The sequence below is a fragment of the Dunckerocampus dactyliophorus genome, chromosome 13 (genome assembly GCF_027744805.1).
Source record: "Dunckerocampus dactyliophorus isolate RoL2022-P2 chromosome 13, RoL_Ddac_1.1, whole genome shotgun sequence".
NCBI classification, from domain to species: domain Eukaryota; kingdom Metazoa; phylum Chordata; class Actinopteri; order Syngnathiformes; family Syngnathidae; genus Dunckerocampus; species Dunckerocampus dactyliophorus.
The window spans coordinates 11,434,191-11,450,585 of NC_072831.1; the positions used below are offsets into that span (position 1 = coordinate 11,434,191).

Below are 16,395 nucleotides of genomic sequence, written 5' to 3' on the forward strand. Positions count from 1 at the left end.
GCCGTATCCCTGCGCACTGTCGCCTCTTCATTCTTGTATATGTGATGAAGACGCTCACATCTTCTACCGCTGTGGAACACACACGTAAACAAGATGGCCGCGGCGCTCCATCGCGGAAGAAGATGCGAGCGTCTTCATTACATACACAAGAATGGAGAGGCGACAGTGTACAGGGATACGGTGGGAGACAAATATAACAATTTTGAAATTTGTGAGGCCTGATTTTTTTCAAGGAGGCATTTTTATGACTCTTTTGAACACATATTGTTTGGAGAAGCCAAACTCTTTACTTTAATGACCCAGCAACTGAGCAGAACTATGTTCCTCGTCACGAAAATCCGTAAGTCACTGTTAATGTAGTACAATGTTGATGGGGTTGTCATACAACTTCATGTCAAAAAATCCAAACTATCCCTTTCACATAGCCAGTTATGAACTGATTCATTTGTTATTTTCTTGATTAAAATGTGACCTCAGAAGACATTGCTATGTGTGTTTGTTTAATGCCTTTAATTTGTCCTCTTTTAATGGGCTGACGCAGACACTGAGAAACATGTACCACTGGCAGCCCACAACAAAGTGTGGGAACGTGCCTAATGCCGTTTCAAAGCGAACAAGTTAATAAGGAACATGTGTAAGGTTCATTGCTCAACAATTTTCTTGTTGTTTCCAATCAATACGTTGCTTAGTCTGGGTTGGTCATTTATTGTTTGAAATGTCAACCGCAGCATGCTACATTTTTTCTGTCCTACAATACACAAATAACAGGTTTCTATTCAATGCCATTCAATTCAGTAAAGGGGAATGTATTTGTCATACAATAAATTATTGTGCTTTTTTACAGTCAGATTTTGAGCTTCAGATCTTCCAACTTCGAGGCGAGCATGCGGTGTCAATATCAAACCTTGAAGGAGTCATTGCCAAGATGCAAAAAGACAAGACCTACAATGCGAGTCCGGAACGCCGGGAGGTCCGAGACGTGGCTGTGTCCACTGCAGATGACCCCACATACAGAACCTGCCGCACTGTGGGTATTCAGACGGACAGAGAGACCTTCATCAAGAGCCCCGAGGGTGAGGCAGGCATTCAAGCACCCAGCCAGAACATACCAAAAAGACTTAACTTGGACTCTATCGGACTCAGTCTGGGGGTTAAAACAGCCCCGGGGCCTGCAGGGCCACACCAACCTCCCCCTCCCCTGCCAGGCCACTGGGGACCACCACCACCTCCACCTCCTCCTCTACCAGGCATTACGGGAGCACCACCACAACCACCTTTTTTTGCCGGGGGGGGGCCTCCACCGCCCCCACCACCTCCCCCTCCTGGTCTACCTGGAGCTGGCCCACCTCCTCCACCCCCTCCACCAGGCTGCGGCCCCCCGCCTCCTCCACCCATGGGGGGGTTCAGTCTCAGTCATATGTTGGACAAGGCCCCACGGAAGCCTGCTATTGAACCAACCTGTCCCATGAAGCCTTTGTACTGGACCAGGATACAAATATATGACGATAAGTATGTGTCACCTCTTAACTTATTTAACAACAATTTGGAGGCAGTAGTGCTGTCAGGAATAATAACATTGTAGTCACAAAATGAATAGAAGTAGTAGACGTTTATGGGGAAAAATATATACCAAATCTGACTATAGGGGCCATGTGATTTGTACCAACCAAAGGAATACAATGAAAAAAATACACATTACGGTAATAAAACATACTTGTTCTTGTATATCGATATTAGAAATATAGTAAAAGTGATTCCAAATTAAATATACATTTTAAAAGTCCTATAATATTATATAAGATTTATTTATTTTTATTTTTCTGTGCTCAAAAAAGTGTTATACAAACCCGTCATATCCACTATTATTCTGTACATCCAAAGTAAATGCATTTTTTTGTAACTGTTCAAGAAATGTACACAAACAAAAATACATGATATCTAACAAGGGTTTATTTTATTATATTTCGAGGCCACACCCTATGTTTGCAGGTTTCATATCATTACAGTGATAGTTTCAGTGTTGTGAAGCCACATTACCCAAAAATCTGCAATTTAAAACATAAATTGTATTATAAAACATTGATGATGCCATATGAAAATATGAGTAACTCTTACAAAGCAACATGTAAATAAAATCCATTAACCATCATTAGACTTTATGCTAAATATTGCTGATTATCTCTTTATACTGATACATGTTAATGGTTTTCAGGAGTATATATTGGAATGTCCATGTCACATAATTAGTGCATTTCTACATGTACATTTAACTTGGTCAAGTGGGAGTCAGGCCAGTGAGCAGTTGTATCCACACCGATGTGTTGACCACAGGACCATTCTGTTCTACTCCTAAAACTGTGTATTTGTAAGTGGATTATCCAGCCCATTTACTGTGGTTGCTGCCTCATGAGTGCCAGGCGTTCAACTTTATGACCTTGTATTTCCATGGCTGAATTAGTGGGGTGGGGTGGGGGGGCTGAGTTGTGGTGCACACTCTCTTACCAGTCCTGGCCAAAGCTGGAGGACTGACACTGCAGCTGTAAAAGGTCGAGTGAAGGGGCATTAAATGCTTTAAGTTTAACTGGATCAGTTGTGTGGTCATTGTTAAATGCTATGATGTTCTGAAGAGGGTTTGGGATGTTGCCAGGTGCCGAAATACACAACAGACACACTTTCTTGGCAAGTGGCTGAACAAAAGAGAACCACACTGGAATTAAATTTTAGTCCTAATCTGTTCAATTATGGAGCTGCCTTGTGGAATTTTAGATATATTGCACTTTTGAATTGAAGGGCAGAATCGCTTAATTGGATTGAGTCTTAGAACTGATGGAACAATAAAAAGAAAAGAAGAAATACTTTGTAATTTTGGCAATTGGACTTCACAGTTGGTCAGCTGGACTTCTTTGACCCAGATTCTGACTGAATAGCAGTTAGTCGTATTGTGGAAGTCATGACAAGCCAGCACCTTGTTTTAATATGTTTTGCTCGGAGATACAGTAAGTGTTTAGTTGAGGACATTGATCTGATATGGCATTAGCTCTCTTGAATTTTCGAAGTCAGCACCAAGACAGGATATCTGTAAATGAGTTTAAACATGTTTGTCTATATTATTTTCACATTTCCAAACTTTATAGCCTGTATAACTTTATTTCCTGGACCAATTAATTTTAAAAAAGTAACTCTCAATGATTAAATTAATTAATTTTATGTTTGGATATTCATTTTTATATATGGATTTTTTCAAATGTTATCACACATATTACAATCCTGTGAGACATGAACACATATGACTTTCTCTTTTTCTGTGCGTCTTAAAGACATAAAAACAGCTAAAAAGAAGTAGCTAAGAATGCATGTAATGGGAAACAGTTATTACGCCTATAAAGCCTTCTGAAAAAAAATGTAAAACACGCCAACAACGCTCCATTTACAGTACATATAATGTGAAGTGCATATTAACCAAGCTACAGCGACATGTTATTATTATTATTAACTATGGGTGGGAGAAATAATCTATTCTTAGATGCATGGCGATGCAGACATTGATGATTATTAATTGATTCATAAATGTCAATAATCAATGCTGATGGAACAAAAAAAACGGAACAAAAAGGGGGATAAGCGGAAGTGCCGCCCGGACAGTTTATGGTGGTGCATTTAAGTGTAAGACGCTACCAGAATGGCTGAGCGTAAACTCCGACCCCGACCCGCTGGATTTAAAGCAAGCATCTTAAAGCACTTGGCTTTCACGTAGTTGAAGGTAAAAATGAGCTGGACAAGAGCCAGCCATATGCAAGCTTTGTCATATGAGCTTAGAATATTTTGGGAACATGACAAATATGAGAAACCACATAGCTCGTTTCCACCTGAACCAGGAGGAAAAACAGCCAGCTGAAGTTGCTGCCAACCAGAGAACCATCGAGTAGGTGATAAATAATTTTACACCCAACTCGGAAAAGGCAAAGCGAATCACAAAGTCAATCGCAACTTTGATTGCAAAGGATTTGTGGCCGTACTCGATTATTAAGAAGCAGTGCTTTCATGCTTTGTTGCGCACTTTGGAACCCAGATACAACATCCCATCGCAACGTTATTTCACACTGCACTGCACTTACTGCTGACAATATGAACCAGGCTCCTGCTCCGGTTGTATAAGGACCGAATGGCACGTAGTAGCGCGCTGTTCGTGTCCTCAGACTCTGCTTCCTCTATGGAAGGTATGTCATTGGGATTGAGAAGGGCCTCAAAATGCCGCTTGGCTTGGCGGTACCTATCAGTTGCTTCAGAAGCCCCACAAGCCATCCATGCCCGATAGGACTCCTTCTTCAGCTTGACGGCAGCTGTGACCTCTGGTGTCCACTATCGGGTTTGAGGCTTGCCGCCACGACTGGCACCGGCCACCTTGGGATAGCTTGACAGCTCAGCCCATCTCTTCACCCGTGTGCCCAGAACATGCGGACGCAGGTCTGATGATCCGACTACAAAGTTGATCATAGACCAAGTGCACTTGTGGACATCCTTATGTTTGAACATGGTGTTTGTTATGGACAAACTGTGGTTCACACAGAAGTCCAACAACATCACACCGCACGCGTTCAGATCGGGGAGGCCGTTCCTCCCAATCACGCCCTTCTAGGTCACACTGTCATCACCCACATGGGCGTTGAAGTCTTCCAGTCACCAGTTGGGGTGCTCTCCAGCACCCCTCTGATGGGCTCCAAGAAGGCTGGATACTCTGAACTGGCTTTCCCCAACCCGAAGGCGTAGGCAAATGACCTTCTCATTCACCAGGGATGACTCCAACACAGAGGCACGGAGCCAGGGGGCTATTAATAAGCCCACATCAGCTCGCTGCCTCTTCCCTGCAGCAACTCCAGAGTAGAACAAGGTCCAGCCTCCCTTGAGGAGTTTGGTTCCAGAACCCAAACTGTGGGTCGAGGTGAGTCCGACTCTATCTAGTCGGAGGGTCTCAACCTCTCGCACAAGTTCGGGCTCTCCCCACCAGAGAAGTGAAATTCCAACCAAAACACATGCGCCCGACCCTTGTGCTTGCCCCCGTAGGTGGTGGCTTTACAGGGGGGAGATCCCATGTGGCTTCTTCGGGCTGGGCCCTACGGGTGAAGGCACGACCACCAGGCTCTCGCCTGCGAGCCTCTCCCCCAGGCCTGGCTCCAGGGTGAGGCCCCAGTAATCCAGGTCCGGGCGAGGTGTGGTCCCTCCTCTTGGGTTTATTCAGAAGGTCTTCTGAATCACTCTTGGTCTGGCCCGTCACCTAGGACCTGTTTGCCTTGGGAGACTCTACCAGGGGCATATAGCCCCAGACAACATACAGTAGCTCCTATGATCACTCGGGCACTCAAAACCCTCCACCATGATAAGGAGGAGTGAAGTCTATTATTTATTTGTGAATAAGGGCACATTTGTTATGTTGGTTACTCAGATTATGCTGAAGTTTGTTAATATTATACATGCTGCTACTGGTGCACTTTAATTTTCCTGTTGGTTCTGTGCAATGGGAAAGAGGTGTAACCTTCCAATTGTTTAAAGATAATGGAAGTAAATTAATCTGTTTCATGTTTATTTTAATTGTGGATCATTCCAAATATGCTTTGTTTTAGTAGTACACATTGAGTAAAAAAATATTATGTATCGAAAAAAATTATGCACGAACAAATTGACAAACTATTGATCACAAAAAAAGATTGATAATCGTTTTATCATCGCATCGCAGGACTCGTAATCGCATCAAATCGTGAGTTTTTTTTGTTCACTATTTTTAGAATGCACAGAAAAAAGAAAGACGTGTGTTCATGTCTTTCATAAGGATTGTGGATCAAGGGCAAAATTCCAAAAAGTGCAGTTTTCCTTTAAGGGAAAGCAGATGATTGATATGTTGGTAACAACAGCGTGTTAAACATCCTCTTGACTTTAAACATCTTTCTTGGTTCTACTGCTGTTTGTTTTTATTACCCATGTTACTCAGCAACTTCTGAATTCATTCCCTGAGGACACAAACAAGCTTGTATCAATGTTTGGCTATTTTTATCACCTGGCGCATAAACAGTGCTTTTTTTAAGGGACAGAATCCAGCCTGGTTTTGTGACAGTGAAAATGGAAAAACAAGTGGATTGATTAAACAAACACAGCACTTTTAAGCTCTCTAAAAGAGACCCTCAGTGTTTTGGTCTTACTCCTGAAGTTGATTTGTTCTTCTGTGAAAATACATCAAACACTAACACAAAGCTGTTTTCTTTCCAGCAACAACACATTGTGGGGCTGTCTGGAGGAGCCGGACGTCATTGATACTAAAGAGTTTGAAGAACTTTTCTCCAAAGCCACGCTCCAGCCAATGAAAAAACCTTTGTCAGACACATATGAGAAGAAAGTCAAAACAAAAAAGGTAGATTTACTTTCTTACCTTTTAGCTGTCTCTCTTATTCCTTGAAATATCACATTTTCACATCTTTCTCACTGCAGCATCCTGAAGGGGTTATTTGTATGATCTTGTATGTTGCATTGTTTAAACAAGGCCCTTGTTATAAATTAAAGATAGCATTAACCCAACATACAATATAACAGAAGTAAATAGCCCTCCTCCAGGCTGTTGTTTGCATATAATTGTTTAACTCTGGCTTACACAGGATTAAAATTTATAAGTTCCCTCCTTTGTTTATTCATTGTGCTAGACTATAAAATACAGTATCAAAGTGTTGCTTTTTTAAAATAAAGAACAATAGCATTATAACATTATTAATACTAAGTAATTGCACAAATTAATCAAAAAAACAATGTAAGGTTTTATAGCGGAACCTTATGCCCCAACACAATTTGTTCTGGAACACTGGTGGACCCTCAATGTGTGTGGATTTCAAAGCAATTTTACCATAGGAAAAAATCTAATTAATCTGTCCCAGTGTGAAACTGTTGCCATCCTAAAACCTTTATTCAATGATTTAAGTCAGTGGTGTCAAACTCAATCGCACGGGGCCAAAACTCAAAGCCTTCTTTAGGTTGTGGGCCGAACTGGACATTACCCCCAACCCTTCATTCTTTATCCTGAAATTTTCAACACTTGTATATTTCTGCATATTGAAAGTATTAAAACCTTAAAACCTTCTTGTCCTTTTAACCAACATAACCAACATATTATATGCACACACATATGCATCATCATTGCACACACAGATACTCATTTAAAGTTACCAACATAACAGGACATGTCCCAATAATCCAGGCTGAAAAAAATAGTAGTTGCATGGTCAGATTTTGAGAAAATGTCTCATTAGCACTGATGAATAGATAATCTACACTGCTTTGGAACATATAATTCCAAAGCACTGGAACATACAGGTATGCTGAAGGTTCTGAATTTCTATTTCAATGTGTCTTATTGAGCCGAATAATGCTTCCAGGAGAAGTTGACAGGAGGTCTTTCCTGACATTAGACCACAGTCTAGTTGAGACTCAATTAACAGCGGTGCTGGTTGCATTTAGTGGTGCACCCCATTTTGCTTCAATTATCTCAAGACGTAATTAATCAACAATCAATTCCACACAATTCAGCAAATTCTTAACAAACGATTTATCAACTATTAGCCTCATCGCTATTCTTAACAGTTATACAAGTGTAAAAATAAGTCAACTGCTGTCAATAATAAGACATAAAAGCAATAAAACTTGAATGATTATCTCACATGACATTATGCATGAACACTGAGGTTCTGTGTGACTTCAAAGGCATTTTTTCCCCAAAATATTTGGCTCAAATTCTGAGTTGTGCCATCCCGGGAGGGGTTCATCTTGAGAGGTTCAACTGTCTTTACCCTTCACCTAACCACCTGATGCTTTAAACATCTTGTCAAATGTTGCAATTCTGCAAGTCTGCTGCAGCCATCACTTTGTCAGCATGTTGGCCGCCTTGTGGTCCTGGCTGTGGCGGCCGTGCAGACTGTCCCCTCTAAATCCATACACATCCCCTATTCTGATCAATTTGTCAAGGCTCCACACTGGTCCACAGGGCCACTGTGTGTGTGTGTGTGTGTGTTCGTGCTCATTTAGTCTGGTCACTCTACAGTGGCAAAAGCATTTGATCCAAGTCAGACAGCCGCAAGCAGACAAAAACACTCCTAACTGTCTCCTGTCTGTGCTGACATCATCTTAGAAGACGTTTGACCCCACTCATGGAAACTTTGCCGGAACATCCTGTATTTTTGCAACAATTAAAAAAAAAAAAAAAAAAAAACACATTAGGCCCCATGATGCTCATTTTCAGCTCCACTTTTCATGGGCTCCTTCTAGAGCTTTGATTGATACATTTATAAATATACTTTATTTAATAATACCGGCCTTTAATGCAGCTTATTAGTTCCTACCCTGAAAAATATCTCCTATTTCTTTTGAAAACACACCCTTCCTAAAGGTTTATTCTGAAAGGCCAACCCGCAGAAAAAGCAGTGTGGATGTGTGGATGAGCACTATTTGGAGTAAATGGCTATATTATGAAGTGACAAGCTGACTCAGTGTCCAAGCACTTTTTGCTAAATGGGATTAATGTTACATACTTTTTTTTATGTTTACCTCACATTGAATATTCACGTTATGAATATTTATTTGCAGAATATAGACTGTTACTGTAATAGTATATATTACTAGTATATACAGTACACTATAAAATACTATTTGTTTAATCAGATAGAGTTCATATCTATGCACTGCAGGTAATTATATTTACTCTCAAGTGTTATTGTAAAGGTTTCAGTGTTTTGGGTAGATGTTTTGGGTAGAGTGTGTGTGTAGCAATTTCTTACATCAGAGGTCACTGATGTTAGACTTAAGAGAGGGCCTGGCTCACAATATCTTGTTCTTGAAGGTGTGTGTTGGAGTCAATATTTAGTGTGAGCACCATTATTATCTTGCAATCCTCCTGGGCATGGAATTCACCAGAGCTGCACAGGTTCTTACTGGAATCAATTCAATTCAATTTTATTGTATAGCGCCAAATCACAACCGTTTTCTCAAGGCACTTTATTCATGAGGTAGTTCTATGATCACAAGCCTCATAAATGAAGAGAGAAACCAAGGGAACCCCACATATGCTAGGTGAGGCGGCTGTCTGTCTTGACCGGTTGAGTTGAGATAAAAAAACTCTGAAATTCTCTGAATTTAATAGTAAAAATAGTAAAAAAAAATAAAATCAAATTGAGGTCCTCCTCTTCCACACCTCCACAATGACATCACAGAGCTGGTGGATGTAAGAAACCTTGCACACCTTCACTGTCCTTCCATCTAAGGATACTGTAAGAAAAATGGTTGCTAAAATATGAGGCACGCACTCACTTTTGTGAGATCCCGTATTGAGTCGCCATTTGTATGGGTTTTTGTTTTCACCTCCGCCAATGTGTGTGTTTGCACTTGAATGTGTGTCTTGGTACCTTATCCTCAAGCATTATGCACTTGCTCCGAAAGTGTTGCCAGATCATGCTAACCCCACAGCCCTGGGCCTCAATGTAGTCAAGAGGAGATGAATGGAAGGGAATGGAATGTATTTGTACATTATGCATATATCGCCAACAACTCCACACACTAGAAGTTTAACGTTGGGGGGATGTAGCTGATGCCTACATGACTGAGTTAATGTTTATCATGTGTGCCACAGAAAAATCAAAGTGCTTGTTTACTCTGTAGCCGTTTTCTCTGTGCTGATTAGCATATCAAAGCAGAGGAGACGACACGAGCAGAGACAGGCTTTTTTGCCAGAGCGGACTGGACTGTGGCGTAATTGCAGGCATGTGGCTTCACTCCACACGCAGTGCACCTATAGGATTGGGAAGGAGGAGAGAGCAGAGGCTTTGTATGTCAGTGCGGTTTTGATTGTGATGTTGAACAAAGTCAAACAAAATGGCAATTTCCTCCACCCATATAAACCAAACTTGTATCAACTTTATGGAATACAGCTCCCCTTACACACAGCTCACACGCAGCTTCATTGGAATGAGTTATGTGCAGTCATGGTGCATTTATTAAAGGCATATTTGAAGTCAGGAGAGTGGGTGTAAGATGAACACACCAGTGGGTGAGATTCGGGTTTGTTGAGTTTATGATTGCGGTTATTATTGCTGCCTGGGTGATAACAGACAGATAGTCAGGCACAGTCACCACTGAACTGTTCAGACGTACAAACTAAAAATGCTTTACTTATCCAACTGTGAGTAACATCAACCACCTGCTTCTTCTCACACTTTACCCCTGCCAAGGAAGGTGTCTTTTAATTTGGCATTAACTGTCTTTTCCACAGGGTTGTAATCTATCTGTGGATTTGGTAGCTGGGGGGTTGACGTCATCATCTAACATTCATGATGTTTTCTGGGCTCTATGTAAGTGTGCGCTGATAAAGATAATGTGCACGGCATTGTACATGTACTTTCTCACTATACAGTCGTCCCTCGTGTTTTACAGTTAACTTCCTCCAGACATGATATGATGATATTAATAAATGGAATATTTGCATTAATAGAGAATAGAAAACCTGTTTAAGATGTTTGAAATCCAGTTTCCAACATTGTTAGAGTCCTGTAGACATGAAATAACAGCCCTAAAGTCACCGTTAGACTCCTATTATTATTTGTTTATACCACTTTGCGCAGCTCACAGGATCACTGCAGGGACATACTGTAAGTTATGGCCGTCGCTAGCATAGCAAGTGGGGAAGATGGACAAAGTAAAAAGGCAAAAACTTACCACTTCCACACGGAATGGGAGGAAAACTTTTTTCACTATATCATGTCACACATGCCATTGCTGACTACATGCGTGTGAAGGTAATCTAATCTAATATCATGTCTCATCCATGTAATACAGCTGACGCCCATGCTGACACTGACACAACAACTCAATTGGGGTAGCATGACCACTTTTTTCCTGGAAATGTATTTTTGTCCTATTGCATGAAGTCACCATAAAACAGGTGTGTGCTACCTTCAATATACTAATTTTGCTCATTTTCAGTTGGCAGTACACAGACAGTGGTGACCTGCATTAAAAGGCCACAAAATTAGGTACACCTGCACAGTACAAGAGCTGCATCAAACATTCTGCCTGTATGGCTATCATGCTGAAAAGTACTGATTGTTACTACGTTATATACATAAAAGTGGTAAAATATTACACCCCTCTCAATACATTGCAGTATGAACGTTGCATTTTTAAACTTGTTTCTTAACGTACGCGGTGCATTTGACAAGACAGAGCTGTGCACGGCTCGTGTTGCATCAGTCACTGCCAGTGTTTTTTTTTGTTTTTTTGCTTCTAATTTGGCTGGTGAAAAAAAGTCAGTTGGAAAACTTTGCTCGTACTACCGAATGTGGTGCTTTTGGGAAAAATACAGTGAACAAGGCTGACAGATTATTTCCCTGTGTGCCATCACTGGATGTTTGCATGAATCACCAACTTCACACAGATCATTAAAAAATAATAAAGTCTTACAGATTGCTTACACGCATACACAGTACACATATAGCTGAATAATAAACAATAAATATAGCAATTTCTGATCAATCCATGTCAATTTCAGACTTAAAATAATGCACCGATTTAAGCCCCACCCGTTTTTGTTTAAGCCATGCCCACTTCTGGTTTATGCCCCGCCCACTCTGAGTATAGATATGGATACAGATCATTTATATGGGTGAACAGATACAGATACCGGTGTACTCGTTAACCTCTACGCACAACAAAGCCAGTTGTGGTAGCTTTTTCAGGCTCCCGATAGGCCTTATTTGTTATTATTTGTTATTCCTGCCTTAAAATGGAATAAAACTAAGAAATTACATGTACATAGGTAGTCAGAGCCTTTAGTCAAGGTTTTGTTGATGAACAATTACATCCTCAGGTCTGCCCTGTATATGGCAAAAATATGCATAGTTTTGAATTGTTGTCGTTATTAATAGCCAAAAAGAGGTACATTTTTATTTTTTAGAGGGCACTTTGTCCTGAGTGACCAGTGGATGAACAGTCAAAGCATTTAACCTATTGATTTGACAGTTGACAAAACCTTGCCAGAGGTCTTGTCTTATTTGGCTTTAATAGCGCATTTGCATTACTCCTCTTATCCTATTTGGTTTTACCTGAGTGTCTCACTGCCAGATGAACATTTCTCCTTTATCCCACAGGAGGGAGCCGTTCACTTTTGATGTTTACCTGTCTTAGCATCAGCATGGCACAGCTCACCGCCATTAGCTTAGCTTCTTTGCATGAGACCAAACATCTAGCATCACTTGTCTTTTCTCATTAACTTAACTTGTTTGGGCTAATTGGCAAGTTTCTGCAGCCACAGTGAGAGGGAGCGGCTCCTAGGCTCCTTTAAGTGTGGCCCGTCTAAAGTTGTTAATTAGAGGTGTTGAGGAAAGCCTGGTGCTCAGCCGTCCCATGTCCCCAGAGTGGGAGATCCCCAGTCATCTAGGTAATAGAGCTGGAAGCAGCATGGCACCCACTAACGCCCTGTAATGTAATACCCACTTCTAAGGCTTGTGCTCGCCAGCTCCCACTGTACAGCCCAGTAGCCGACAACACCATAATGCCTAATGAAGAAGCCTGACACATTAACTTTTAGAGTGGGGCCTTACCATGCCAAAACTCTCTCTGGCTTTACGGCTAATTCACTCATAAGTAATTGTGACCATGTGTAGGCACAAATAAAAATCCTGTGAATTTATAGTTTGTTATAAAAGCCCTGCTTCTTGTTGCCTTGCTCTTCTAGACTGTCCTTTTATGGTGCCACTAATGCCTTTGTACTTTCACTGCCACTTGATATTTTTTGATGAGATCTCCCATGTGTTCTCTGGTGAAATGGAGGAGGTGCTTTTCCCGGGTAAAGTTGATGTAATTTTGACAATGGGTTTCCATGCATGTGCACATGTTCCCAGGTCTTTACGTCACAGTGATAGATCATGGCAATTGTGGTAGATAAAGTCTTCTTGTTCGGAGATGAGTCCCAGGGTGCTTAGACTAACTTGGACAAGCTGTCTTACTCTTCATCTGTCATTTGCAAATGTTTTATTTAGGAATTGCTGTTGAAGATTTTTGGCCTTACCAAACAAAATCTTTGGAAATGTGTGTTTGGTTGATTATTTCTTTCTTGTAACAATGCTTCTAGCTGTATGTGTATTTCCCATTTAAAAGATGCCCCATTTGTACTTGTAAGTAACATGATTTGTGGGAAAAGCTGCACAACTGAGTAGGCGCATTGCGGCCATATAAAAGGTGCTAAAAAGACACTGCCTGTGCTAAACAGCTGATTGATGTTGACTAGTTTGTCGTTCTTTGATGTATTGAAGTTGTACAGTGTATTATTTAAACAAATGGCAAAGAAATGTACAGATGCTAACAACCATGTGATGTAAAGGCATCCCCATCACTTCCATTATGATGCTTGTGAGGCACATATTTAATATGACCACACACAAACTCTATTTTTGTACAATGTTTGGCAGACTGACTGATTGACAACACGTGACTGAGATTTCTGGCCTTTAAAAAGAATACATTGTATAACTGCCCGAGTGTCTTGTTTCTTCCTTGTCACCGATGTGACTTCATACCACAGAGTGGGGCATTGTTAAAACTGCCAAATAATTCACCAAAAACTATTTTTATGCTTTATGATTTTTTATACATCAGTTGTGTTTTCCAGTACTTCCAGAACAATGTCACACTGAGTCAATCTGAGATGCAGAGTTCCTTTCAGTTTACCAATACAAAAGAATTTTGTTTTTTCTCCAGATAATCAAACTGCTGGATGGGAAGCGTTCGCAAGCTGTCGGCATCCTCATATCAAGCCTGCATCTGGAAATGAAGGATATTCAGCAAGGTGAAATAAATTTCTTGGTATCAGCTTGTCTACAGTCATTTTAAATGTCTCTCAAGCAAGGGGCTCATATTTAGATACAAAATTTCGAAATCAAATGACTTTACAGTGTTTCCATTGACCAATTGGGAAGGGATCTTGATGAAATGCACATGAAGTAATTTTAAGGACCTCGGCAGTGAAGAGTAATTTCCAACATATTTGACAGCTTCTAATTTGGAACTAGAGACCCGTTTTAGTATTTGTTTCCCTTTCAAGTGGAATGTGGATGAATTTTCCAGTTTCCACGATGGGAAAGAAAATGCCTCGATTTGTCAAAAAGTGAGACAGCACCACTGGCATGGAAGTAGACATCCCCGTCTAGCTAAGATCCCTTCTGCACTGTTTATAATCAAAAGACCGTCTGCCTTGTTTGAAGAACTGCACAGTTGGACCGCATACTCGGCATGCATGTAAACACATAAAATACTCCATTCAGGACACAACATTATGGGCCCGAAATCGGTCCTGTCCTGGGATTGTGGTGGAGAGTGCTTGCCGCCTGCTAGTCTGAGTACGCGGCCAGCAGATCTGTTTATTGTAGCAAGTGACGGTTTCCACAAGCCTAATGGGACTGACACCCCGCTAATGATCTAAGCATGAACAAAACCACCTTCAACAGTTAGCAGTTGCAAGTAAAACCAGGTTGCTCTTTCTTTCAAATGCCATTCTCTCTATCCAGTGTCTTTTGTCTTTGTGCTCAAAAGCACTTGTCCTTTAATGGGAGGTGAAGGTAAAATGGACAATTTGAAGATGACAACCCGCCTTCTTAAGTATGCGTAAGGATTCCTGTCCATGGCCTTCCCTGCTTGCCTCCCCTTTGTTGGCAAATTAAACAGACATTGGATATCTAATGTAATTGCAGCCGCAAAACAGGGATGGAAAGTGGCGGTTTAGAGAAACTAAGCGACTGAGTGACCTCAAGGGCCACCATGGTTCAAGGGTAATAGGAGGTTCTCCCATGCAACACCCTTCTCTAAAAACACAAACACAAACACACATGTGCACACACATGCACCTCCACACCAGTCGATGAGTGAAAAGTGGAAGGAGAGGGTGTGAGGCAGTTGGCAGGCAAGCTTTGATCTGTCCCCGTAGAGAGATATCCGGCTTCCCTCGGTTCTGTGCACACTGGAGCAGGCCCCCCTTTGGTGTGTGATTGACGGCTGCATGGCTGAGGGACTGAATAATCCACTCTAATAAGATGTAGGAAATGGACCTCCAGTGTTTCCTCTGATCCAGACATGGGGACCACATTGACAGCTTCACTGCAAGAGCAACAGCTGGGAAACAGAATGCAAAGTATTACCTTGTTATATGGAAGCAGTGTGTGGCTGAAAAGAGGTCTGTATAGTGTTAATGTAGAAGTAGTTTTACCAGAATTTACTATTCTCTCCAATCTGTGGTGTTTAGCACATGAAAAAAACACCTTGCATGAAAACGACCTTAATTTACTTCTGCAGGGTCATAAAGGGCGCAGACAATACAAGTAAATCGTTGGTGATTCACCATAAAGCTTCATAACTAAAAGGGAATTCTAGTAAACACAATGTACAGTTAAGCCTAGCATTATTTATATCAAAGTCAAGCTGAGATTTAAAAGAAAACTACACTTTTTTGGGAATTTTGCCAATCATCCTCAACCCTTATGTGAAACATGAACACACATGTCTTTTTCCTTTTCATACTGTTCTAAAGAGAGAAAAACTGCGAGTATAAGGGAGCTAACAATGCACGTAATGGGACATACCTCTTTCGACGACATCAATGTTCCATTTGCCTGACCTGCATATTAACCAAGCTACAGCGACATTGTTGTTGTAGGAGCTAACACCGAAAAACTATATTTCTGGCGTAGTGACACAGCACCTCGCTCACGCCGCTACCGAGAGGTAACAGGCCCCCTCCAAAACAATGCAATAGGACATCCATCTGTACTGACTGGGAAACAAGAACAAGCATATGAACAACTACGAATTGGCAACCAAATTATCTGTAAAGTATGAGCCCACATTCCATGTTTTGTTTGTGCTTGATGGACTGTGTGAATGCTGTATTTGTGATATCAAGCGCAATGTGCTCCATGTATCAGAATCAATAGCATGGTTACTGACTCGAAGGACAGTTGTCCATCTGGTCCTGCTGGCCTGGGGCATCTTTTTCAGTTGATTTTGGGTAGGTGGGAAAAAAGTCTCTACCGCTGCAGGGTTTGTTAGCGCTAGCAAATATTCATTAGTGGTGATGCAGTCAATTGGAGCAATGTCCTCCTCACCATATATATGAAGCCTTTCTATCAATGGTAACACTGTGTGCCACTCAGTGCAGCATAAACACTCGATTTTTGTCTGTATGGCTTGGCAAGCACCACATTTACACCACCAAGTCATGCCAATCCTGGCTCTCTCGGACCCTGTCCGCTTCGACGTTTCAATCTCTCTCCTTGCCCGCTCAGCTTCTAAAACCTCTATCTCATCCTCTGTATATACAGGCTCAAA

General features: G+C 41.3%; 1 protein-coding gene across 3 annotated transcripts in view; it reads left to right on the forward strand.

The window, feature by feature from the left end:
• The window catches only part of LOC129192314 (formin-like), a 72,138-nt gene that overhangs the window by 18,101 nt on the left and 37,642 nt on the right, over positions 1-16,395 (forward strand). For all 3 annotated transcript variants that reach the window (XM_054796208.1, XM_054796211.1, XM_054796210.1), the window contains 3 exons: positions 845-1,509; positions 6,259-6,400; positions 13,777-13,864. In XM_054796208.1, the coding sequence (XP_054652183.1) occupies positions 845-1,509; positions 6,259-6,400; positions 13,777-13,864 (895 nt within the window). The remainder of the gene's footprint in view (positions 1-844; positions 1,510-6,258; positions 6,401-13,776; positions 13,865-16,395) is intronic.